Raw genomic sequence first — 20,437 nt, forward strand, 5'->3', positions numbered from 1 at the left:
TTGGTATGCAGGTACTGGCCTTATGGCATACCAGCTCCTGTCAGGTAAGGTGATAACAGGGTGGCCCACTGGTCAGGTGGCACTGGGTTGCCATCTCCCACTTACTCAGACATTACCAAGAAAGCCTCTGGGTTGTCCCCAGGGCCTGTCTTTGTGAGTTTTACTGCCACGGGTGGGGCCACTTGGGCTGGGCTACAGTCGCTGGAGGGGAAACTGTATGGGGACCCAAAGGCTCCATCAGGGCCATTACTTATTGGAACAGCCTTTGCTGCTGTTCCTGCTGTTCTGCCCATAAGACCTGGACCAGCTGATGCTGCTGGGTAGCTATTTGCTGCAGGAGTTGCTGCTTCTGGTTTTCAGTCATCCGTTTGAGAAGACACTCTATATTCATGTTGTCCGTCCTATCAACCCACACCTTTAAGTCTAGGGTATTTGCCTGTCTGGACCAGTCAGTCCCCCTGCTCTCCAGGGGTGGGAAGGATGCCTGCATTCTCCAACCATTGTGAGGGGGTTGACTCACCACTGGCACCTCCTTGTGGCAGGACATGGTGTAACATGTCTCTCCCTGCTGGGTGGCTCCTGCCAATTGCTGCTCCACCTCTGCGGTGACCTGCCTCTTCCTGTGACTTAGCCCTCCAGACAGTTCACTTAAAATGTCTCCCCTTCTGGAGTAGTCCAGGAACAAAAAGCAAGGGGAATTAACACAATTAAACTGAGCTAGTAAGAGATAAGAGGGGAATGACTCCCTCTCAGGGTGCATCAGGATCTGGCCCTCCCTTTCCTCAGAGAGGGACCTTTCAGGCAGTGGTCATCTGGGAAGCTCCTGTCTTCAGTCAGCCCTTTCCTCAGGAGCCGAGGGCTGAAGGTCTGTTCTCTTCCCTGGTCTGCCAATCATTTAGCTGCTCTGATCCCATTATAAGCTCCTCCTCCTCCAGCCTATGCAAGCCTTGCAGGTGTGGCATGGCGGAGCTGACTGAGCTCGGAGCAGCTACTTCACCCCTGTTTGTCCAGTGTGGGGTTTGCATACTCCATCACAAGGGGCTTTTGCCCAGGGACTTTTGGGATTTGCTTTACTTTTTGTGTAGTTTTTGTTTACACTGGAAGGGGGTGGGATTGATTTCTCTAGGAGATAAACTTTCCAACCCATGATAAAAATGAGGCATTGGCTGAATATGATGATGGGAAAGGAAGCTGCATCCTCACAATGGGCCTCCATCAAGAATACATTTCTTAGGCCTGGTCCACATTGGGAGGCAGTGTCGAGGTAAGATACGCAACTTCAGCTACGGGAATACCGTAGCTGAAGTTGAAGTATCTTATCCCGACTTACCTCCCATCCTCACCGCTCGGGATCGATGTCCGTGGCTCCCCCGTCGACTCCGCTACCGCCACTCGCTCCGGTGGAGTTCCGGAGTCGACGGGAGCGCGTTCGGGGATCGATATATCGCATCTAGATGAGACGCGATATATCGATCCCCGCAAAATCGATCGCTACCCGCCGATTCGGCGGGTAGTCTGGACGTACCCTTAGATCCTCCTCTTTTTTGAGAATATTGTTCCCAGGAAATCAAGAGTTTCTGTAAGCATGGTTAAAGTTAATCACACAGTCTTTTGTTCTGTGTTTGTACAGCACCTAGCACAATGGGGTTCCAATCCATGACTGGGGCTCCTACAGGCTACGATAACATAAATAATAACATCATCCAGCCACACCCCGTTTAAAGGCTTATAAGTCTTTGGGTATCCCACCATTAACATATTTCTTCAAGGACATAGGTCTTTCTACCTGTATGAAGAACCACCAAGCTCATGGGAACTGAACCTGAGGTTGCCAAACTTGATGGAGCCACCTTTTATGCTAGTGGAGGAGTGTCGTCTTTACCATCCAGATCTCAAAATGGCATCCTCTGTGGCCGCAACAATAGATAGAGTAAGTGAGAGCCAGGTCCTGATGGCTGGCCCTCTGAATGTGACATTCCATAAGGATAAAGTTTTCCAACACCTATACCCCAAGCTCCTCCCTACAGCTATCTGGTTTCCTTCTAAAATTTTCCAGTGTCCTCCAAGAATCTCTCCCTACAGAGGGAAGAATAGTCTAAATATTAAAAATTATTAGCTCTTTTCTAGCTGAGACTAGATTTATTTATTTATTTAACATCCTTCCTGCGCCTCTGGGGGTGAGGGTGGAAACCAACATATTCTATTCCTCTCTATCACTTGCTGCTGCTTCCATCGGCTCTATGGCGTTGGTACTAAATTTATACTCAGCCCTGTCAGATTGATAGCCGGAGATGGAGAGTCCTCTTTGTTCAGAGATTAACTAAACAGACTTTGTATATGGATCTTTTATAATCTTGCAGGTGTCACACTGCTTCAAGGCTGCAGGACACATTTAGCCAGTTCCAGCGCAGCCTCCAGAGTATGTCTGAAGAATGTTTCTGTCACAGAGATCTGTAAGACTCAATTCACACATTTTAGGCAGCATTACTTTCTTGATTTGGTGTCTAGATCTGATGCCAATTTGGGAGAGTAATCTTGCAATCTTTTTATTTAACTAGCTTTTCCTCTGACCCACTTCCTTTGAGGGCGTTTATTACCAGTTAATCTCTCCAGGGTAGGGTTCAATATTAACAGTACTCAAACGATTTGTAATTCTTCAAATAGATTATCAGTACAATACTATACTGCTCAACCTTCACTCCCATTTCTTCAAGTCTTTTGTTAGTTTTTGATTCAATGGAAAAGAACTAGGGATATGACTCCTGTAAACCTTGTGCTAAATGTTCAGTTCCTCAAAAGAGAGTGCTCATGCCCCAAGTGCTTAGGCACTGGTTTCCAGAGGCACATGTTTATCCCAACAACACTGATAATTTACTCAGTTACTTGGCAAGTACATTTTCTTTTTTGAGTATTTACTCCTGGGAACCAGTCATAATCTTTTCAGGTTCTCTCATCTGTATCTCTCATCTGTATCTTGTAAAACTAGCAAATTGTTTTGATTAAAGATGAAGTTTGGCAATCAGCCCCACAATATGATTTGATATTGCTTTGGGTATTTCATAAAACAGTTTAATTATTTCTGCACCGGATATGTATATTTCATTCATCACAAAAAACTGTGATTGGGAGTGTTACTATAAATCCACTAATGCATTTAAAAATGCCTAAATGAAGAATGGTAATTATCCAATAGACTTGATTTGTTCAGTTGGAATCATTTTAGTCTATTGGTCACAAGGAGCTTTTTTTAAAAAAACCTCCATAATATTGTAATTATGTCGTAAAGTGGCAAGTTTTTGAAAAGGCTGTTTCTTCATCTGGGAAAAATAATATAATTTTTGGAGTTTGGTAGTGAAAATGTATTTGACAGAAATGCTAGAAAAATATATTTATAAATATACAAATGATTACCCACCAATGTCAGAAAAAGAGGACAGGGTATATGTAAACGTCTTTATTTGAAACTACCTTTTGTCTAGTTTTCCATCCATTAGACTGTGTACACTTTTTTGTGATTAAACAGTTAAGTAACATATTTATCCAATCAGCACATGAGCGCTACGTAGGACACACCTTTGAAATTCTAAACAGAAGGAAGAAAAAACATACAGTTGATTCTATATTGGGAGAAACATGCCATCCATACTTCAGTGCATCACCATTTTCTCTTTATTGGACAGTCTCCTGTGGGCTGATTATGGGCAAAAGAGATTTCATATATGTACCATCCATTCACTAATTCCAATGATGACCTTGGGAGAAATCTGTTAAAGTAAGAAAAGAAAGATAGAAAAGAACCTCACGAAGAGAGGGAATTCTGGAGAAGACAGCAACTGTGAGAGAACTCTCCTCCCATCCCAGCCAATTCCTAATTTAAATTAATTGTATTTCCATCGGGAGGTCAGCAGCTGGGACTACATCTTAAACTTATTGAAGATAAATGCATCAAAAGTCACTGGGTAGATCTCCACTTTTGGGTCACATCATCAACATGTGGTATCAAAATGCTCTTTAGATTGAGGCTTCTAGAAATTCCACATGAAGGCAGCAGCCCTAAAATTGTAAATATCCTTTTTCCCCTGTTCCTGAAGCATTAAAGTGTCTTACTTCACTCATACTGTCTGAGAGGAATTTGTTTTATTCTTAAAAATGATGTTGCTTTTAAGATTAAGTTTTCCATGTTACTACCCTATTGTAATGTGATAACGCTGGCATCTACAGTCCTAAATAGTACCTGTTTATATAATAATAAGTTTTACTATTGTAGTCATCAGTCTGGTATATGAATACCTCATCTGCATTAATAAATTTATCCTCTACACACTTTGAGGCAGGGAAGTATTGCTATTGCCATTTCACAGATGGAAAAATTGAGGAACAGAAAATTTTGAAGTACATAAGATTCCTTGTGAAGTCTTTGGCAGAGTTTCCTAAATCCCAGTCCAGTACTGAGCCATAAGGTTATCCTTCCTGTTAGGTGTTGCAATGGAAATTCCTGAGGATTCATTTATTTAGCCTTCTGGATTGAGTTGTAGAACTGGGAATGAGGGGAGAGAATGGAGGGAATAATCAGCTTAAACTATTGGGCAGTTAGCACTACCATCAGTATTCAGGAGTTTGACTAAGTGACCTTCAAAGGAGTGGAGGAGGTGGGATCACATTCATTTTACATGGTGAGATGACAGTCACCTTAGGGAAGGTGTATGTAGAAGGTCTGAGAATCAGTTAATATCCAGAAGGGCAAGTACCTAAGACAGCACCTTTTGTATGTGCAGACTGTTTGGGAGAAACTTTATTGTCCCCTGAAATTACTGAATATTAAAGTACAATAATACAAATAATAAATAATAAAGTTAATGATTTGTTTTATGTTCTTTTTATATTTGTTCCTATCTTTATGTATAATAGCTATTGTCTGTAAGTAAATTCATCCTTTGTTTTACATTATCCTGTTGGAGTGTTGCATGATAAAAGAGAATAGGAGATAAATAATATAAACTGTTCTGCCTTCAAAACATGTCTCATTAAAATAGAGGCATAAGAGGGATCAGAGAGCTCTACTGTGTCCTGAAAAGCTATAAACAATCAGAGTGGTGGTTGGAGCATTTTATATTCATTAAAGACCTCCTTGTTATGGACAGATTCAGCACATACAGGAGATACTTACGACAGCAGTATAATTTGTATGACAGTTTTTTATTTCCTTAGCTTTGTGTCAGCAATAATAGCCAGAATCCGGTTGGTTCCACTTCATGAGGTTTCTGAGGCATATACATCAAGCTTACTTTATTTATATTTTTTAATAAACTTGATTGCCTTACACACTTTGTTATGTCAAGAAACCTGTCTGCTTTTAATTGTCCAAGCTGAAAGAGGTTAAATCTCTCAGCTTGGTTATCTGTGGGACCTGTCCATGTCTTTGTTCAATATTTCTATTTTTAAATTCAATATTTGTTCATATTTTCATATTGTTCCCCTTTTAGTTTGTAGAGAACACATATGGTGAAAAAGAGCTTTGTCAGTACTCTTTGCAACCTATTTTTGGAGTTGAAATACAATTTCTAGGACATCTTTTATATAAAAAGTAAAAATCATTTCAGACAAGTCAAAGGGCTCTACCATAAATGCAGAATCACTGGTAGGATGAGAGAGCAGGACAAGCAGCCGAGTAAGAACTATAAGTACGTTTTTATGAATTGTGACTTTTTATTGTCAGATTTTATAATGAGCCTTGGACATTGTTGTGAAAAGGAAAATTGGTAATATTTCCTTCACTTGTTCTCCTCTTTGTTCTTCATTGTTAGGAGCATTCTGAGAAGTCAAGCCTCAGCAGCAGCAGCAGTGGAACAGCCAGTTTTAAAAGTGAATTTTCAGAAACAACTGACAATCCAACCGAAAACTTTCATCCAACATGTGGAAAAGATGAAGACAGAATATGTGATGAAATCCTATCAGATGACAACTACACTTTAGAAAACTCTGAGAAAGGTAGTCAATAGCAGAAGAAACACCAGGAATGTTAGCATTCTGCTTAGAGCTTGGTTAAAAGCTTCCTTTCTGCTTTTATTTTTATGCACAGATGTCTTCTCTGAATTAGATGATGAGCTGGACATATCAGATAATTCCAGCAGCTCCAGTTCAAGTCCTTTGAAAGAATCTGCATTTGGTGAGTTTCTTTAAGCATGAAGCAATACACTGATTTCTAACAGTAAGACATCTGAGTTGTTCTGAAATATTTGGGTATTTTATGATTAATTGCAAGTTCACCATCTGTTGTGAAAGCAAAGGCCCCCAGTAAAAGAAAACTTAGGGTACGTCTTCACTACCCGCCGGATCGGCGGGTAGCAATCGATTTCTCGGAGTTCGATATATCGCGTCTCATCTAGACGCGATATATCGAACCCCGAATGCGCTCCCGTCGACTCCGGAACTCCACTGGAGCGAGTGGCGGTAGCGGAGTCGACGGGGGAGCCGCGGACGTCGATCCCGCGCCATGAGGACGGGTAAGTAATTCGAGCTAAGGTACTTCGACTTCAGCTACGCTATTCACGTAGCTGAAGTTGCGTACCTTAGATCGACCTCCCCACCAGTGTAGACCAGACCTAAGATAAACATTCCCTAGTGGTGCCATTCTTTCACTACAGTATAATGCTGTTTTATTTTGTATAGCATCTTTCTTATGAGATATATTCCAATATACTAACTGCTCTTTTAAAAAGCAGATGGATAGAGAAATTGAGATGCTGTATAGGCAAAGGAGAAAAGATAAGTTTTCAGATTTGAAAAATGAGAGAGCTGGTGAGATAGAGATAGAAGAAGGCTGCTCCTTATGGAGCTGCAGAGGAGGAGGCTCTTGCATCAACAACGCTGAGATTATGTGTAAGAATAAAAAGGAGGCCTATGTTAAACAGAGGGAGTGGAGAGAGATACAGTCTGGGTATGCATTTGAATGTGATTGTATGGAATTGGATTATGCAGTGTGGTTAGATGTTGGAATCAAAAGGGAGTTTACTACAGAGTGTAGTCGTCTGAGTGCATGCTTGGTTATTATGGCTGAAAGAAAGGTGGAGTTTAGTTTGGCGTGCATGTAAATGCTGGCTTAACTGGTGATTTCCTGGATTTTTAGCAATTGTATTACTAAATGGGCTCTTAATCTTTAGGTCAGAAGTAGGTGTCAGGAGGTTGCCACCCCCTTGCCCTAGCTAAATGGGAAGAGATTCTACAGGCATCCTGGTGCGGAAAAGGGAGTCGTGGTATTGAAAAGCTTAATAACACCACTGTGCCAAAATCAGAAATTCCATCTCTCAGGGAATTCCAATATTTCAACATTTGTTTTTGTCCTGAATCAAGATGAAAAACTGAAACAATTTTTTTTTCATGGAGTGAAAAGTTCCAAAAAGTTTTGCTTCAGAAATGTCAAACTATTTTGTTTTCTCATTTCTGATCTAAACAAAATATTTCAATATTTACATTTTTTTTCATTTTGGTTTGTTGAACTGACTCAAATTATTTAGTTTCAGTTCAATTCAACATTAAACTGTGTTTCCCTATGGCAGCGCATTGCCTCATAGGAGTTACAGCTGATAACCCTGTTCTCCCCTATGGGCTGGGCTCACTTGCTGGACTACATCTTCCATGATGCACCTGCAGACAAATGATTCCCATATACTATTCTGCTCAGTCAGAGGGGAGACTGTTATACTGGGAGATGCAGTCTGGCCAGGCAACAGTCCATAGGAGAGAATGAGGCCATGAGTCATCCAAACTACCATTCCCACGAGACAATTTCCCACCATAGTGAAATGCAGTTTTGTGTTAAACTGACTCAAAATTAAACATTTCAGGTTTGTTCAGCAAACCAAAATATTTCAGTTTTGGTCAAACCTTCCCGAAATGACATAATTTGTTTTGCTGAACAAACCTGAAATGTTTAATTTTGAGTCAGTTTAACACAAATCTGCATTTCACTGCAGAATATTTTCCTGCAGAATATTTCCATTTTGTGGAAACTCTATGTACCATCAAAATATTATTCAGATGGAAAATTCCTGCCCACCTGTTTAAGAACTTTGGAAGATAGAGGAAATGCAGTTGACTGAAGATTGTTTGTGGGGTTTTATTCCAGGCTTCAAGAACCATTCAGAATGTTGCTGTTTTGATAGGGTTGTTACATGCAGTGCTAATTACTAGATGGTTTTCCTTCTTCTCTCACACATACTGACTGATATGTCTTCTTGTTGATTTAACTGTCTAGCCAGTAGAGGGGAAACACAAAATAACTGGATAATGCTCTTTAAAATCCCTTAATAATTTTTGGAGAAGTTAGCAGCCTACATTTGAAGTTGTCATTTGTGCAGCTCTTTCAAATGCCTCATAATTTATTCTCAGTTCTGGCTTATAAGTGGCATCCCATCCCAAAATATGTCATGTTATATAGTAAATATATTGCTTGTCATTCATTTTTCTTGGGCTGTGATTTGCACACCAACAAAACGTCTTCATTTGCTAATGGCTAAATAGCTCTTTGCCAAGTTTCAGCTCATCCACTGAAGTGCCTAATGGGGAAAGAATCCATCAGTTCCTCTTACATCCATTACTTTTAATCAGAAATTCCAGAGTTTGTCACACATTTCCCCACCAAGAAAGTTTGTAACTGGTACAAAACTACTGCTCGGTTACGTTTAAGAAAAATAATTACATAAATCACACTTTTGAGATCACCTGACTGTGGTTTCTACTTAATGCTGAATATTTTCAGTGTTGGGAATAAAAGGTTGTCAAAAGTTTTCTTTTCTTCTAGGGAAAAATAAAAGGCAACTTTATGAAAAAATAATGTTTTTTTTTTTTTAACTTTTAAAGTTCCCTGATATTTGTAGCATCTTTATTAGAGCTGTAAGGAATTTTTTACAACATATTTTTCAATAGAAAATGCAACATCTAAACTGAAACTTTTCTTGGAAAAGGGTTGGTTTTGATGAATTTTTCAACTTGAAAAAAGTTTTCAAAACAGTTTTGAAATTGTTGAAACATTTTGTTTTGACATTTTCTAAATGAAAAACTTTTTGTTTTTTTCTGGATCAGAAAAACTTTTTGTTTTTCTCTCTCTCTCATATATATAGCTCCTAATTATTTAAAAATAGGATGTGGTCAAAATTGAAACTAAATATTTAAATTGATCTGAACCAGTTTTTTTCCCCCCAGAATTTTGTTGTTGTGAACATTTTTGAGATTTTGAGTTTTTGTCCTGATTTGGGAAGGGGAATTTTTCACACAACAGGTAAAACTCTTTCCCATACAGCTCTAATGATTGTGTTATGGTGTATCATTCCTATGAATATGGTTTTTCAGCATGCACCCCTACTTAACAAGTGAATAACAACACCCAGGAATTCTAGACATCACTCAGTCTCTTTCTCTGTAGGATTCCCCCTCTCCTCCCTATTTGAAACTTATGGCTCTTTTGCAAAAAGGCATTCCATGCCACAATGTTCTATGGGACAGAAACTGGTGTGCAGGATAAAGTATAATACAAAAGTATTTGGCTCGATTATGGGCCAGGAGATACCGTGATGTATTTAATTATATACTTTATGCCCTTAAAAAATCTGTAAAGATAGAACTATATTTAACAGTTATAAGAAGAAGGGGACTGAGCTTGTAATGCAGTCATTTTAACCTTACAAGACAGTTTCCCTTAACAACTTCAAGTTTGCCCTATGCAAAAAACCCTATATGCTGTAGTAATTGTTCATGCTTCTTGACGATGCCTTGTATCTGATCTTACCATATAACTTGGTGTGCTGAGTCAGGAGTTGACTTAGTACCCTGTCACTCAAATCCCCACCAGTATACATTAATTTGAACCTGATTAATTGACGGAGAGTGCCAATTAACTCAGTAGAGATATAGCAGAGGGGATAATTGGGTGGAAGTAACCCCAGCAGCTGGAATGCTATAATTGGACAGGAAGGAAATGCTGAGGAGGAGAGTAGGTAGCCTAAAGGAAAGTAGGTGTTGGCAGGACTGGCTGCTGCTAATACTGTACTGTACTGTACTGGTCCCCAGAAGGAGGTTGGGGATTCTGGTTACTGACTTAAACAGTGTGTAAATAACACTCCAGGCTGTGGCCTGCTGAAGGAATATAATAAAGCACAGTGGTGGTAAACAACACCTGGAGATGTTGTGATCAGTTACTGAGGCTGGAAAAGACTCTCAAGGGATCACCCTGTAACAGTCCTGAAAATCAAATAGGCTGGATATGATTATTATTTGTGTGATGGCAACATCCAAAATGTGCTAGGTGCCAGTGACATATTGTTGAAGAGTTTACAGTCTGAACGGATAAAAGAGACGCAAATGGTGAGGGAAACATACAGCCAGAAAGAGACCAGGGTGATGCTAGGTACACAGTTTTTTAATCATTATAATATATACACTGTCCCCAACTACCCTTTAACTTAGTCATTTGTAGGTGCTTATTTTAAGTGTAAATGCACTTAATTTGTAGACAATGCTGCAGACATGACCAAATAGAAAAATGAAACAAGACAAATAGGAAAATCTCTAACCTAATTGTTATTTGGGTACTCCTACATAGGCCTGCTTTTACTTCAACTGTTTGATGCTGATAGGATAAAATAGTATTTGATGTTTCTACAAATTCCTCTCCTCTTATGTTCTCTGTGATGTTGGTCCTTTTATCTTATGACATTTTACTCAGTGCACCATGGTTAGCTTGAGTAATAACTAATCAGTCACCACTGAAATTGGACACTTGGTCCCAAATCCGATCAGTAAATATGGGTGTTTCCTTCACTTGACTTTGGCTGCTTTTTTGAAGAGGCTAGAGATCATGCTGTCTTGGGGACAGTCATCATTTGTCTGCCCAAAAATGCTACATTAGGACAGTCAAGTACACTTAGAAATTAGATTTGAGTCTCAATGAAGGCTATATAACAAAATTCCAAGATTTTAAACATTAAGAACATTACTCAGGTTCATCAGTCATACTATACAGATACTTGGAAACAGAATATAAAATATTACTTGGGTTGAGAATGACAAACTCTTGACTGTTTACACTTTAAAAAAAAGGTTGCCACTAGATTTTAAAACATTATAGGTAGCACAGCTTTGCCTGCTGTCTCTGGGACTTGTATGGAGGGGAGATAATTTGGGCACAACTCATTTCTCAGGCCAGATGTTTTCAGCCAGAGCATCCTACTGGCAACACCAAATGTCTAAGGAGGAGGATGAAGGAACTTATGGTTCTTATAGATGATGAAAATCTAGAGCTTAGTAGAAGTACAGGGGTGGTCTTTGCAAGCATTTGTATTTAAAACATGAACGGGGCAAAAATATCAACATTTCTGGTTTTTTGCTGTTGTTCTTTGATGTCTGTGTGTTTTTGTCAGATTTTCAGAGACCCGTTTTTTAAGAACTGAATCCCCAAATTACATGACCAAATTATTCAACTGAGTTTTCAAATCGGTATTTAGACATCTAACCTAGGTATCTGGCAAAACTGGGTATAGATAAATGCTGTTTTGAACACCCAAATGAAGTTGAGTCTATGAGTATGATGCACAGCTTAGATGGCTATGTCTGAAAATTAGAATTGTGCAGAAGGGGAAAAAAAGCAGAATTTCAGCCACTGGGAAAATTAGGCAAATTTAGTAAAATTTGCAGGAAGAGAAAACAAACTATTGTCCAGGTGTCTCTACTTCCCCAGCAGACGCCTGATTCTCTGTGTAACAGTGTAGCTCACTGTCTGAAATATTTGTTCAAAACTCATTTTGTTTTACCATATCATTTAACCAACACTGCAGACAAAATAGTGCTGTATGAAATTGTTGTTAAAATCATTTAAAATATTTTATTTGAAAGATATTTCTTAGGTTAGATAAGAATTTAGTAATTGTTTGTTTATGATCTTCCCTGTGTCTAATATAGTGGGGATATTGTGTCTTTTGGTCACAGTTCATATAGGAATGAATCCTTTTAATTGTCTTAAGTTTATTAATAAAGAACAGAGCTTTATGTGATACTAAGCAAAGATAACAGAAACAGAAAATGGTTACAAGCAAACAAAATAACATGCTTTATAGGCCTAAAATGTAATTCTAGCAAATTGTGTCTTTTTAAACAGCTTTCTCACTTACAGCATCCCCAGCCCTTCCTGGTAGGAGGCTCCAATGCTCAGAGAATCAGAGAGTGTTATCCCTTTTGTTACCAGAAGTGATGGATAATTAGAATGCCTTTTTACTCCCCTTATATTTCACCAAATCCATTGTCTTTGCCTCAAGAGCCAGGTAGATTCCCTAGGGTACAGACTCTGTCCTCCAGTGTGTACACTTAGTACACTGTTTCCTCCATGACTTATAGCTTGATTATTTACCTTACATGTTAATATACTTTCAATATGTCAATCCACATTCCTTTATCTGTGTGTCAGGCTTGATTTATGCACTGCCTCCCAAACACATTTTAAGCATATATATCTGGCACATATACATAACTCTTTATACACAGCCCATATACACATCATGGTGTTCCTGACCAGCATGTCACTAGTTTACGTATGATACCTTACAAGAAAAACTTGTATAGTACAATACTAGGTATTCAGTTGATTCAGTATAGGCCAAGACTATAACAGGGTTCAAAAAGAACTAGATAAATTCATGGCGGATAGGTCCATCAGTGGCTATTAGCCGCAATGCGTAGGGATGGTGTCCCTAGCCTCTGTTTGCCAGAGGCTGGGAGTGGGCACATTCAGCACCCACGGAGTCAGTGCCTATGCAGGATGAAGTTTCTGAATGTGCAACTAAAATAACTTTTAAAAAGCTTATAAAAACTATTATATATAATTAGGCTAATTTGACCTTACAACTGATAAGATCTTAGAAAAATAATTAAAAAAACAAATACTATTATTATTTTCCCCTTCCTCAGGCAGACCAATAATTCTTACATGAGTGCTGATTTAATTTTTCTTTCATTCCAATTAGTTTCAGGAGGCATTTTTTTAAAGGGACTACCAGACAGAAAAGCAAAGCAAAACATTCTCTCTTCCTATTTTTTATAGTCTTCTTTCCTTGTCACAGTATCTTCACTTGATGTTACATGTTGTAAGCAGAGGCAAGAAGATGGTCAGACTACTGCAAGGGGGAAAATTTTTTAAAACTATGCACTAGAATTTTTAGTATGACTTTTACTGATGTTCATGTGAGTCCTGAAGCTAAACCCTTAAATATTCCTTTGAATAAGTCTCCAATTAAAGATGGCAATCAGCAACTTTCCTGAGGCCCCATTGATTTTCTTAAAAGACCTCACAGAATTAATAGCAATTTTCATAGTAGAGGGACTGGTAAAGATCAAAGTTGTGTCATTTACCTATTCTTTGAGCCAAATGCCATGCAGTAGGTGTACCTGTTCTGCTGTGTACAATAGGAACAGGGAAACAAGAGAGAGGCATGACTTTTTTATTGTCAGCTCTGGCCTAAATAAAAGATGAATGGTTTCTTTTATAATTTGTCTTAAACTGAGCTCCACATGGTAGATGACAATCTCCTTCACAATCTTGCCAGGAAACCTCGAAAAGGGAAGAAAACTGTAGAGACTATAATGCAGTAGATTTTAAGGGTAGTCTTCACTATCAACATTAAAGCACTGCCGCAGCAGCGCTTTAACGTGGTTGTGTGGTTGTGGCAGAGCGACCCTTTCTTCCCTTTTCAAGATTCGCTGGCAATAATGAAAAGATCATGAAGGAGATTCTCATCTGTCATGTGGAGCTCTGTTTAAGACAAATGATAAAAAAACCCAACACACTGGTGCACTGTCTACACTGGCACTTTACAGCACTGAAACTTGCTGTGCTCAGGGGGGTGTTTTTTCACACCTCTAAGCGAGAAAGTTTCAGCGCTGTCAAGTGCCAGTGTAGAGAAGGCCGCACATCTTGACATGTGCTTGAGCCTCATGGAAAAGGATTCAAGTCACTTGGAAGTTTATTCAGTTTTGAAGGCTGGGCCTTTTCTGAAATCTCCTACTTTTGCTGTAGTACTGATGCAGCTCCACCAGCACTAGCCATGGTGGGAAAACTAGTAGAAGATCTGGCACAACATTTTTTAGTACAGTGTTGTCTGATTCTGAGTGATTAAACACTGCTGTTCCCAGTCAACGATAATACTTCCATGGTTATTACCAATAGTGGAAAGATAGGTACCTCAGACAAGGGTAGAATATACTATGAATATGCAAAGGAAAAATGGTGAAGACCTGCCTAGTTTCTGTTATTAAGATAACCTTTGATAGGATGAAATATTTCTTTGTTCTGAATGTACAGATACATTCTGCCTTCCCACACAAAATGGGGGCAAAAGGCAGTGGTCTAAACAGTTAGAATTAAAACGGTTTGCGGAGCAGTCGATAAGTTATCATCAATGGAACAGTTGTACAGAAATCTTTTCTGTCATGGCTTGTAAGTGAATAAATAGTAAAGATTATGGAGGATTTTCTCCCCCTCCCCCCTTGATGCATTGGGGAACTATGTGAATGAATGTCCTAGCATTGATTATGTAACCCTTCTGCCCCTCTGAGTTACGGACCACCACAATGGGTGAGGTGTATGAGCTGCGGGACTCTGTAATGATGCCATTTGCAGCCAGCTCTTGAAGATGTTGTCGCACATCTTCCATCTCGGAGAGAGCAAGCCTCCTAGATCTCTCTCGGAAAGGTCGGGAGTCATGTAGTCTGATGTTGTGCTCTACTCCTTTTGCACATCCCACATCCCACTCATGCAGTGAGAACACCTTGGGTCTTTCACAAAGTTTCCTCCTCAGGCGATCTTTCCACTCCTCCGACAATGGTGAATCTCCAAAGTCAAACTTTGCTGGGTCTATTGTCAGAACTTGAGTCTCGCACTGGGGTTTCACAATTGATTCAGGCTCGAAGAGGTCTGCTATCTTTTGTCCTTGCTTCACAACAGCTCTCCTTCAACTGGCTGCTCTATCATTGCTAATGCCCCTTTACTGCCTTTCAGCCTGGTACTCATGACAAGCACCTCTTGCTCTGTCCTTGCGGGCACTACTAAGGGGGTTGTGCCCATGTACTTCAGTGCCCCAATCGGTAGCTCAGATGTCTCCTTTTTAGCACTCTCAATCTTCCTATAGGCTTCAGCACAAAGCGTATGGATCATCAGGGTACTCAGGTACTGGTCCCCAGCCCGTCGTCTGCAGTAATTCGCGAGCACCTTGAAGAGACTGGAGTTGGTCCCTATCAGCACAGACACATCAGAAGTCCCTTTAGGGTCAGGGCATATTAAGGCAGCTGTGTCTACCTCTTCCGTTACCCCAGCAACCTCCTCTGGGAATTCCAGGTGCACTATGACATACCCTTGGTAGGGGTATTCATTCATGCTGAGGCCACACAGACCAATGCCAGTCAGTGGCTGTATAGGCAGGTGCCTAAGCATCTGTTGGTAGAATGACTGAAATATAATAGTCACTTGAGATCCAGTGTCAAGCACGGCTTTACACTCCACCCCTTCAATCCTCACCATGACCTCTGCTCGCGGCCCTATCAGTCCTGCAGGGATCCCAGCTGGACGGTCTCTTTTGGGGGAATCTTCAAATCCTGTAGGTCTAGGTGGTCTCTGTCCCCAGACCTTCTGGCCGCTACTGGGTCTCTCCCAACTGCTCCTCAGCTTTTCATACACTAAGGAGGGGTTCTCTTCCTTATGGCAGTTAGTAGCACTGTGCCCATCCTGACCACACTGATAGCAAAAGAATTGCCCTTTCCCCCTTCGCCGGGGTGGGACAGTGGCTCTAGATACTGACTTCTCCATCGTCACAGTCTGAGGCTCCTTATTCCTGGAAATCTTAGCTCGGTCAACGGTGCTTTGCAGCTCAGCTATCTGTTCTGTCAGGACCTGCATTTGTTGGGCAAGTTCCTCTGTAGTGCTCACCATCAGTACACTGGCCATTTGCAGTGGCGTTGTGCTGCCTGGTTCCAATGTTTGGGCTTCCCAACACTCGCTGGCAGCCTGCCTTTCTTCCCTGACCTCCTTTATCAGCTGGGAGTAACTTGGGGGATGATCCTGCCGTTCTCTTAGTCGGAGATGAAGTAGGATCGGGTTCTGATACCGAGTCCCTCTTACAACTTGAGCCAGTCTGGTCTGATCCATCTGCTCAGCAGTCACTGCTCCCCTCACAACAGCTCTCTGAAGCAGTCTCTCCAGCCTCTGTATATAGGCTGAAATTTTCTCACCCCTTTCCTGTCGGGAATCAAGGAATTTACAGTAACTGTCTTCAGGGCTCTCTACGCTCCCAAAGGTATGATCAAGGGCCTCTAGGCAGTCCTTCACACTGACCTTAGGGTCAATGAGCTTCAGGGTGTGAAGTACATCTAATGCTGGGCCACTAAGGCTCTCTATTAGACATCTTCGCTTTTCTACATCAGGTACGCCCCACTCCCGCAGCATTTCAGTGGTATGCTCCAACCAGGGTTCAAACTCCTCTTCCCCAGCAAATAACCTTAACTTACGACAAGAGTTTGACGTAGCATAGGCCAACACAATCTTTTCCAATATATGCCCCAGTGCTTGTGCCCAATCATTGGCTGAGGCTGCCGCCCCTGAGCTAGGGGCTGCAGGACTGGGGCCCAACAAATCCGACATATTAGCCATTATACAAACAGTAATTCCCTCAAAATATAAAGACAATTGTTTCCCAATACAGTGGAACACTCAACAGGTGCTCGCGAGGGGTACTGACCCAGGGATCCCGGACGAGCCCCCAAAAATGTAACCCTTCTGCCCCTCTGAGTTGGCAGCAACAAGGGCCGGGTTCAGTATCCAGGGGTTCCGTTTCAATAACACAATGCAAAACCGGCTCGAGCCCCCACCCAGTGACCTGGGACAATTACCTACCACCCCCCCGGGTGCCTCTAGGAGGCAATACTTCCCCACTCGCAAGCATGAAGTCTGAGTGTAGCAAAATCCTTTTAATAAAGGAGGGAAACAATGTGGCATCACGTTGGAGAGACACCACAAACAGGACTATACACAAACCATAAGCAAAAACCCACCTCCAAGTACATTTGGCACTGTCCTTAGGGTCTTAAGTCCAATCACCCCAAAGTCCAACAACCCAAAAGTCTCAGTCTCTGGTCAGTGCCACCCCAGAGTTCAAAAGTTTATCTGCAGAGTTTTACCCCCCCCCAGCCTGGGTGGAAATGGGGGGGGGGTCGCACACACAGGGTGCTAGGGACACCTTACGTGGGCCAGGGCCGACTGCCCCACTTCTCCGTGGAGTTCTGCTGTAGCCTTCACCACGACTGGCTCCACTCCACCAGCTGTGCCGCTCCTCCAGCAGACCCGTGAACCACGTCAGCCGTCCCCCACAAACCGCTCCACACTGCTCACTGTTCCATGGGCTGCTCCAACGTGCTGCAGACTGCTCCGCTCTGCCAGCTGCTTGGTGATAGATCTTCAGGCTCTCCCACTACTTAACACAGCACTCAGTGATCTCAGCTTAGTAAGCTTAGCTCTTTCAGTGATTTCAACTTGTAGTAGGAGAGCCCCACTGCCACACGGCCCAACGTGAATTCAGGTCAGCAACCTCTAGATGGACTCCTAAAGGATTCAAAATTAGCTCTGCTCTTTAACAGTGGAGAGAGGAGGAAGTGCAATTGGTGTTCCAGGCCCTCAAAAGGGGCCCATACCATCAGGTACACACACCAGTCCCCAGCCTCTCTCCCTTCACTGGGTTTTGGAACCCCTGTCCCTTGTCTAGCAAGTACTATTTAATGTAGGTTGAGTCATTTCTGTCATAAAGCAGTCTCATAGTTCCTCATTCACATAATTAAGGTAGCAGCCCCTTTTTTTCCTTCCTGCCCCAATAACAAAGAAATTGGGGATTCCACAGTGTGAAAATAACCATCCCATGCTGCTGTGTGTTATGCTAAGTGGAGTGGGTTTACCAATGCAAATGCACATTCCTAAAATTCCTTTGCCCACTCCTCATACTGTACCACCAGATGTCAGGGTAGATCTCATCCTGACTCTGCTTACAATTAGGAGACTGCTCAGTCCAGTGATTTAGAGAACAGAACAGACGCACTGGGTTCTGTTCTAGCTCTCTTACTGATTCACTGCATAATTGTAGGCAAGTCAGTTAACCTCACTGCACGTTAGCTTTTGTGTCTTTAAATCAGTGGGACAATTTGAGAAGTAAGGTACTGCTCATGTACACAAGAATGACAGAATTTGGCCCAAAGTAAAAAAGCTAAAAATTAGTGACAATTTTAAGTTTTGTATTTATTTTCTGCTGTTGTGTACTAAGACATTTCTAGCATTACATAGAGCATTAAATATGTTTATGATATTTTATATTGTGCCATATTTTAAATCTCTGTGGAGGGAAGGCTTTGTCTGTGTTCCTTGTTTGCTCTGTGTGCTCTCTTTGGATCTAAGAGAGGCCAGACATGTCTCCAAGTTTTCCTGGAGTATTTCCTACTATCCAGTATAGTGAGTATTAGTTAAAAAGGCGGATTAGTCTTTTGAGTTGCTTTCTGTATTTGCAATTGTGTGTTTGCTGGAGAAATATCTTTATTTCTGTTTGCTGTTACTTTGATTATTTTGAGAAAGGAGGGGGGGGGAGAGCCTCTCCAGGTTTATAGGTTAGACTCTGTGTATTTTTGCATCCTGGTAATACAGAGAGAGTGTACTTTTTTCTTTCTTTAATAAAATCTTTTCTTTTTAGGACTTGATTGATTCTTCTCTTGTTTGCATTTTCAAGGGAAGGGGAGGGGGAAGTGAATCCCTCTTTGGTTGATTCAAGGAGTTTGAATCAGGTGTAACTTTAGCGCCCTCGTAGCCAAGATGGAGTCTGCTCTGCAGGCAGCTCTGGCCAAGAGACAGCGCGCGCAGGAATGCAGCAGGAGAAATCCCTTCCACCCCAGGGGCACCTGTTCCAAACCCCCCAGAGTGAACACACACACCCACAGGAAAAGTACAAGGGACATAACAAAGGGAGATATTTATTTACAGAGGGCTGGGAGGAGAAAAACAACAAGGAGAAATATAGGGGGAGCAGTAAAACAGGGCTGCATTCAAACCAAGGCCCCACGGACCCAGTGGTAGCACAGTCTGACAGGACAGACACTAAGCAATGTGTCTGCACACAAAGTTCAGGAGGCCTGAGCAAAGTTCCAGTCCGGTGGTGAGTCTTGGGTGCTCCTGGTCGTCTTCGGCGCCAGTGAACTCTCCCCAGCAAACCCCTCCGGTGCCCTCTTCTGCCGCTCTCTGCAAAGCCACACAGAGCGGCCACCTCCCCACTTAACTATCTAACAGCCTCCCTCCTTATTCCCAGTGCAGAGTCACAAGCCCCAGTACTCACACCCCCAGGCAGCTCCGGGCAGCCATGATACTGGGTCCAGCTCCGGCCTGTCCTCCTCGGGTGATTCCCCCCCGGCACAGGGCTCCTCCTGGCTCCTGTCCTGGGCTGTCCCCGATCGGGCCTGTCCTCCTCAGGCCTCTGGCAGGTTCTCTCTGCTTCCTTCTCCAGGGCCAGCCATGCTGCTTCTTCTCTCTCTCCCTCCAGCTCCAGCCCTGCCCCCTGGAGTTTCCCTCCTTTTTCTTACTCTCCCCCCCCCCTTGGGAAAAAGATTTAAAGGGGCCATGCTCTCTAGACCCCAAAGGGGTTACACAGGTATCTCTCCTAAGCATTAGGAGAGGGGAGGGGGGAAATGGGTTGTTTCCCTTTGTGTTGAGTCAAGGATTTGACTCGGTGTGTAATCTCTCCGGAGCAGGCTGGAAAGAGGGAAGCGGGGGAGGGGAACTGGCTGTTTCTCTCTCTCTGGTGAGATTCAAGGGGTTTGAAGCTTGGGGGACAGGCAGTGTGTTATCCACTTTAAACGTAACTGGTGGCAGCGAAAACCAGATCTAAACTAGGATTTTAGTTTAGAGGAGTCCATGCAGGTCCCCATCTTGGAACCCAACAGCTCCAAGTGGGGGAGAAGGCCTATGACATGGTAGGCAGTGGTGGGATGTATTAAGAACCAGAAGCCATTGAAAGCTATTCTTTCCCTCTAGAGCAGGGAGGCAGCCTGAGAAGGGGGCGGGGGTAGAATTGTTGATTGGTCCTCTGGTCAGGTGTTTCTTAGGTACTGCTTGTTAACCCTTTACAGGTAAAAGAGACCTTAACCCTTAACTATCTGTTTATGACAGCCATGAAAACTGAAAATTTTCTCTCTGAAAAATAGTACTCTGTCTGCAGGGAAAAAGATTCATCTTAAGGTCCCAGCCTTGCAAAGACTTTCATGCGTGCTTAGCTTTTAAGCAAGTGAATGATCCAACATATACAGCAGTCTTTGTGGTAGTGAGATCGTGGTTCTGATGCAGGCAGATCCTTGGTGCATCACAAGGGGACTCAGTTCT

At 42.1% G+C, this 20,437-nt stretch overlaps 1 protein-coding gene across 5 annotated transcripts in view; it reads left to right on the top strand.

Moving 5' to 3' along the window:
* NEK10 (NIMA related kinase 10) overlaps positions 1-20,437 on the top strand; it is a 156,698-nt gene that overhangs the window by 105,871 nt on the left and 30,390 nt on the right. For all 5 annotated transcript variants that reach the window (XM_045008102.1, XM_045008103.1, XM_045008104.1 and 2 more), the window contains 2 exons: positions 5,805-5,988; positions 6,080-6,166. In XM_045008102.1, the coding sequence (XP_044864037.1) occupies positions 5,805-5,988; positions 6,080-6,166 (271 nt within the window). The remainder of the gene's footprint in view (positions 1-5,804; positions 5,989-6,079; positions 6,167-20,437) is intronic.

The sequence above is a fragment of the Mauremys mutica genome, chromosome 2, assembly GCF_020497125.1.
Source record: "Mauremys mutica isolate MM-2020 ecotype Southern chromosome 2, ASM2049712v1, whole genome shotgun sequence".
Classification (NCBI taxonomy): Eukaryota; Metazoa; Chordata; order Testudines; family Geoemydidae; genus Mauremys; species Mauremys mutica.